The 6,982-nt window shown below is 43.8% G+C and overlaps 1 protein-coding gene across 1 annotated transcript in view; it reads right to left on the reverse strand.

Moving 5' to 3' along the window:
* Window positions 1-6,706, reverse strand: part of LOC147712516 (uncharacterized) — a 45,675-nt gene extending 38,969 nt beyond the window's left edge. The window contains exon 1 of the mRNA XM_086923194.1: window positions 1,458-6,706. Within this exon, the coding sequence (XP_086779320.1) occupies window positions 4,552-5,859 (1,308 nt within the window). The 5' untranslated portion in view covers window positions 5,860-6,706 and the 3' untranslated portion in view covers window positions 1,458-4,551. The remainder of the gene's footprint in view (window positions 1-1,457) is intronic.
* Between the last annotated feature and the right edge of the window lie 276 nt (window positions 6,707-6,982).

Genomic DNA, 6,982 nt, shown 5'->3' on the forward strand with positions numbered 1-6,982 from the left:
TTAGAAAGACAGCGTCTGGCCGGAGGTCCTCGAGAAAATCATGCATCTCAACCTTACACTTGACAAGTGGCCTACAGTTAAGAGAAGAACATTTAAAAGTGTGGTATGCTGATACTGAAGGGCAGATTCAAGTTGATTATTAACATGAGAGTTGGGAATGAAAAACTGCAGTGGTCACACATAGGGTCTACATTTCCAAGGTTTAAGGACCCACAGCAACAGGGCGCAGGCCTATCAGATCAAGTTTGGTATAGAGTTGGGGCTGACCTGAAAGGCCCTGGGGCAGACAGGCTTGCCTCTGGCGCGCCAGCATCACTGCTGCACAGCACCCTCGCTTATAAGGCCAGATTCCATAATCACTAGTACGCTGACCAAGCTGGTTCTTTAAACCCCACCCCAAGTTGCGTAATAAAACACACCACTGCTGACAGGTAATCCCGCTTCCTACGCGTCTCCACCAGTCAAAGGGTGCCCTCAAACAATTAGAAAACCCTCAAAAGTGCAAAGAAGCTAACATTATCTGGGGTCGCACGGACTGGCGATCTCCCGAAGAGAAAAAAGCATTTAAAAACGAATAACAGCAATGTAGAATAGCAGCAGTTATGTGTAAATTGCCAGAGCGAAACAGATTTTTACTGGGGCAGCAATACTGTCGAGTGTGCTGAGGTTTGGGGTCATAAACCTTCCGCTTGATACGGGGAGCTCGATGCAGGTGAACATGCTCTTCAAAACCATGCAGAGTCTTTACTGTCCCAACAGTAAGTTAAACATCCCATCGACAGCATGTTTTTCTCACCTCTAAATAAAAGTCTGCTGTTTTAGGTCGAAGTGGATTCAAAGTTTGAAACCAAAAGAGGAAAAACTCCACCTCTTAAGAACAGAGTCTCAGAGTGTCCGCGCTACAGCAAGGATGTTAAAGATAAGGAGTAGGAAACCTCGCTGTCTCTCTTCTGCACTAGAAACCAAACTTTAGCAGTCTTAAAGTTGATTTTCTATGCGGATTACAGTGACATCTACAAACTCTGAAAGATGAGATAGAAATGGGTCCCAGTTATGAGTGATGGACTGGCTTTACCTCTGTAGGATGCAATCATCCTTAACTATGAATTGGATCTTTTTGGAGTAGCCTTCTACAGAAGCTTAAGGAACTCGTATGGAACCAAACCAAGGTAAAAGTTGGTGAAAACCTTATAGGAGTCGTGAGACATGTTTGTTTCACAAAGAGAAAAAGCATGTGGTTAGCCAGAATCTGCAAAAGAAAACATGCAAGTGCACAATATCAGACGGTCTTGCGACACTACACCTTACTACCTCACCTCTTCATAACACCAACCACACTCTAGTGAACATAAATATAGTTCCCACCAAACCCATCCCAATGCTATCAGCACACGTTTCCTCCTGTTCTTTTGCAAACCTCACAATATCCCCCTGTCCACAATACCAGCATTCCTTACCTTTCCGTCTGAGGTCGACATGGTTCCACAACTCATCTTGTCAGCCAAGCTGGCTGGCTGCTACACCAGATCTATGTTCCTTCCATTTGCAGTAGAGCCATAAAAGTCAAGGTTATGAAAGCACTTTGTGTCTTTTTAACTTTTTTAAAGACATTTACTGTGATATTTTTATAACAGGAAATACAATTATTTGTGTTTGGGAGATATCCTGAGGTCAAGTCACTAGGAACCTTCTTAATCAGAGGTACAAGACTAGGGTCCTATTGGTCTGGAGTTAGGGTCTTTGGGAAAGTAATGGGATGGAATCAGCCATTAAAATGTTGGGAAATCATGTAGGCCAATTACATTTTAAGTTGGGAGTTCTGATTAGGTTTGAAGACCATCTTCCTGTATGTGCTCAATGCCTGGAAGCGATTCTGTTAGAAGGGAGGAATGAATGAGAGGGGTTGACTGATCATGTGACAATTGTGACAGTACAGGAATGTCGGTTAGTTTGAAGCTATGGGTAGCCACTCCAGGGTAAAAAAATCCACTCGACCGCTCGCATATGCGAGCTTAGTTTAACGAGGTAGAGCTGCTTTTAGGTCCTACTCGCCCCTTCCGGCGAGTAGGAAGACAAACTAACTTTTGTCCTCTATCTGTGAAAACAGAGCAAATGTGACAAGATAAAAAGATTTAAAGGCATGTTTATTGCTCACAAAGGTAATGAGCAATAAAGATGCCTTTAAATCTTGTTATCTTGTCACATTTGCTCCGTTTTCAGATTCTGAGCTCAAGAAGGTTGGAGTTGGGCCGAAAAGCTTTTTCAAGGTACTAGCCCTGCAGGACTAGTACCATTTTTGGGATATTTCGAGTCCTGCACTCCAACTTTGAGGGAGTCAAGTCTTGTTACTTCCATGTCAATAAGAGGGCGAACCAAACGAGTGAGTGGATGGAAAAGAAATTGGACTTTGGTCATTAACTCATCTGGGGCACCTACGGACACAACCTTGGTCGCACACCAGTACAAGAGGCATCCTAATCGGTCATTTGACTTAGTTTGTGTTAAATAGGAACTATGCCTTTTGGATCTTGTGAGCTTGGTTTCCAGCTCTAATAGTAATGCCATGTTCCCAGATTAGATTTATGGAGGCATGGAACAGAGGAGTAGGGGTGAGTGCACCCTTACAGTTTTAGCTTGGAGTGAGCTGTTAGAAGTCAAAGATTTTACACGTAAGCAGTTGCTGCATATTGGATATTACGCATGAGACTTAAAATAAGGAGGTAATGCAGAAGAGAAAAACAAACAAAAGAGCAGATTAACATAGCTTACTTGGGTTTGCTTTCTAACACTAGAATACAATTGTCGTGATAAAGCAGTATGGAACCTGCATCACATAAAGGAAGGGCAAAACTCTATACAAAATGCAGATGAGACGACAACAAATAAACATGCAGTAGTAATCAGCTGCAAATGTAGATTCAAACTGTCCTAAAAACACGGAACGGCAGACAACTTGAGTGTTGAAGACCAAAACAACTGCTGTACAGAGAAACCCAAATCAAGCAGATTACATTAACAGGCGAGGCAAAGGATAACAATGAGCAACTTCTACTATTAGCTTCAAACTCTGCAACAATGGGAATGACGAACCGCTCAGGTTAACAAATGTAGCAGAACGTTATAAGTAAAGAGATGCAAACCTCGATTTCCTTTGCATACATAATGATGCATTCATCACAAGCCTGAAAGTGTGATTTGAGCTCAATGTGCAATGGTATTTGTGTGAGATGAAAACACAGCTCCTGGTAATCGCAAAGTACGTGAAGCACCTGGATATCCAAGACAAATTCATGCCAAACTGGACTTTACTAATTGTTGCACCTTCTTTCTGATCAATGCATATTAAAGAGACAAAGAATGGTTGGTTGTGGGAAGGATTTTGGAATACTGGGCATCAGGTAGAAAGACTTACTACTCAAAGTATTTGTAGGCAAAAGCAGTTTGTGACCCCCCCCCCCCCCCCCGCCTGATAACCAATCTTTTAGATAGAAGTTGACAGGGGACATTGATTCACCTATAATGTCCCATCAAATAATTTTGAGTCTCTATTTAATCCTTGCGCAAAGAAAAAAATACTGAACACAGAAACTGGGTAGTCCTCCACAGTATGCTTACATTGTGCTCCTTGTATTCGCAGTTTAGTTAATACGAAATAACAGCCATTTAAACAAAGTCAGCCATGTAAAAATAAATTCAGACCACTGAAAAATGCCAAGTGCAGACTTAAGTCTCCGAACAGGATCATGAAAATCTACTCAAGGACCTCAAATACGCTAAACAAAATTACAAGTGGAATATTGGGGTGCAGAGGGACATGTACAACCAGCAGACACGGGAAGAAATGTCATTATGCACAAATCAATGGCAAAGCATCAAATCCAATACAGGAGGCCAAATCCTCCCATTAGCCACAAGTTAAAATTCCAAGAGAAACGAAAAAATGAAAAAGTTAAAACTACAAGCAACGGGGTAGGTTCAGAATTTCAATCGAAGACATTCTAATTATTAAAATTAAGACATAATGTACAAGATTCAAGAATCTTTCAGACAAATAGTCTTAGAACTTGGAGTCATGATGACATGGGACAGGAGCGTATAAACTACAAGATTCCTCTCAGAGAGCAACATTATGGAAGAGCAGTTGACAATAGAACAGTTATGGAGCTCAAAGCGCCTTGGGCACGAACATGGGCATTACAAAGAAAGCAAGACTTAAATTATAGACTATACAAAACTAGGCCATCAAGAGCAGAAAGATGTGATGTTTATACTTTGTAGTGACTACAAAGCAGGAGAAAATTATAAAACCCCAACCTACATGCAAAAGAACCAAAAGGTTAGTAATGACTTATGTAAACAAAGTCTAGTATGTTTCCATGGAAAAACGAAACTAACATTCATCATTCATGCTTAAATGGAGGCAACGATGACCAACAGCCAGGTTATGTGCTATTGCAACAGACACCAAAAAAAGTACACAAAATGTATAGGAGTAGAGCTAACTAAGCAGCTTCTAGTCTTTTTGGAGCAGCTCCGAGTGTCTGCACATCTTTAGTTCAAATAGTTTACTCTACCACACTTCACTACTGGGTGCGGTCGATAGCATTCGGAACACACGTGCTTAAAGACGCAGATATTCCCGAACGTGCATTTTTCTATGTTGTACTTCTGGCAGATAGGTTTTTTTTTGTTGGCTCTCCTCTTGCCTCGTCTCGTCGCACTTCGCTTTAATGGCTGGGACATAGGGTTCAATTTGCTACACTTCACCCATGGGTGATTATCCCCACAGCCGGAACAAACATGCTTGTAGCGGCATATTTCCCCAACGCTGCATTCCCCTTTGTTATAGAAAGTGCAATAGTCTTTGGTCTCTGGGCCCCCATTGGGATTCTTTTGGTTCTCTTGTATGAGACTCTCAGCGCCAGGTTTCACAATGGTACACTCTGCACTTGGGTGCTTACCGCCACATTTTGAACAGATGGTCCCAAACTTGACTAAGTCACCCATCCCCAATTCAGGTTCCTGGTGCTGGCGGGGTTTTTTCTTCATCGCTGCCTCGTCATCGAGTTGCTGTTTCCTCACTGTCTCCCGTAATTTCCTGGGGACATGGGCTGCTAATGGCTTAACCCAATGGAAGTCATCAGCTACCCCAGCAGGGGCTGGAAGGACTGACCCAGTAACTGCCACTGAAGGCAACACTTGCTGAGGCAGCGGACTGGCTCTAGAGATTGCAACTGTAGGTAGCGGTCCGACAGGAACAGAGGATGCATCCCATGAGGGCGCTTGGGCCTGTGCATCTTTACTTGGCCTCTGTACCAACATGCCTGCAGACAGACCTGGCTGGCCATATATCAATGCTGGGTCTGAAGGCTCACATGATGGGAGAGTCGGCTTGCTCCCCGGCATCTCTAGGCCAGAAAAATAGTTGTGAAACACGCTGGTCACCTCAACAATGAACTCTTTTATCTTTGAGTGCACAGACGTCCCACCCTGATATTTTCCCTTGGTGCTCAGCACTGGCGACTCCTCTCGAGAAGAGAGGGTGGTTGCACTACACCTAGGACACTGTCCAGTCCATGAAGGCCATTCATTGCTATTCAGGCAGGATTTGTCCATTACAGTAATCTCATCCTCTTCATCCCCAGACTCCTGGCTGACCATTGGATTGTCTTCTGGGATAAGACCTTGCTGTGACCAATCTCCAAACTGACCCCTGAATCCCTGGTCTTTGCAAACACCACTGGCAGGGGAGAAAACGTCCACGCCCCCACGCAGTAGAGTGTCCACTACAAATCCCCACCCCTTTCGCACTGCCACATCCCAGGTCATTAGCACGAGCTGCTCATCACTTAGCTCCATGATAGGATTCTTTCTTGATGTCCTTGTTGGATCGCTTTGCTAATGGCACTGTCGTCCAGTGGAGTCAAGAAGAATGATCATCACGTGATTTAAAAAAAACTCGTGTTCGGGGTGAATGTGTGGTTCTCCACCCAATCAGTTTAGCATACCTCTCAAAGCAAGCGTCATAAAAATCCAGCAAGAAGGCCTATGTAACCGAATTAGAATGTTTGTGGGTTATAAAAAATACACTAAAGGGACTACCTCATAAACTTGAACAAATTTAGTTATCACACCACGTGCATTTACCCTCCAGCTTATACACACAGAGCAGTGTAAACCGTGTAGCACCCGATTATTAATCAATGCCTCTTGAAGTGGTGGATGCTGCCAACTATGCCTTACGAGGGTGGAGGCTTTGCTGGATCTCAGGCTTGTGTGCATCTGTTTCTAGAAGGGTTAGATAAGCTATCCTGAGTAAAGGTGTGATCTTTGGGCTTTTTTAGGTGTTAGACGATCAGTCAGGCTTTGAATGACGGGGAAATCGTAACCAGGGTGAGGGTTTCACCGGTCTTGGGAAAGATTGAGGTTGCCCAGGGCACCGGCCTCGCCGTCGCGGAAGTAGGGGTAGCTCAATCCAGGGGGAGGAGTGCTGTAACCAGTCTCGTTGGGAGAGGGGAGGATTTGCTTAGTTCCTTAAAAGGGTACCTCCGTTACCGGTGGAGAATAACGTGGATTGTCCGGTTCTTCCTCACCACATAGGAAGCGTACTCGCAACGCGATCTGCCGTAACGTAAAATTAGTTGTAAATTAGGGAAGTTGAACACTTCGATGGACGCGTTTACATAGAGTGATGACCAGTTCTCCCATCAGCCCCCAGCAACGCGCGCCAGTAGACAGAAAAAGCCACGCCCACAAAAGGCCTCGACAAATCACGGACTGCATAGCTGGCAACGGAGAAATCCATTCAAAGTACATACAAGCAGACATTTTAGAACAGGAAAGTGGGACATTTAAAACATAATCGGGGGAATAGATTTCCCCAATTGATTTCTATTTAAACAGATACAGTTTCAAGCGGAAGATAACTCAAAGCCGTTTCTAGCCACAACAAAAATAATAACGGGGAGTCTCCTGTCTGAAT

Source organism: Lissotriton vulgaris, chromosome 5, assembly GCF_964263255.1.
Source record: "Lissotriton vulgaris chromosome 5, aLisVul1.2, whole genome shotgun sequence".
NCBI lineage: Eukaryota > Metazoa > Chordata > Amphibia > Caudata > Salamandridae > Lissotriton > Lissotriton vulgaris.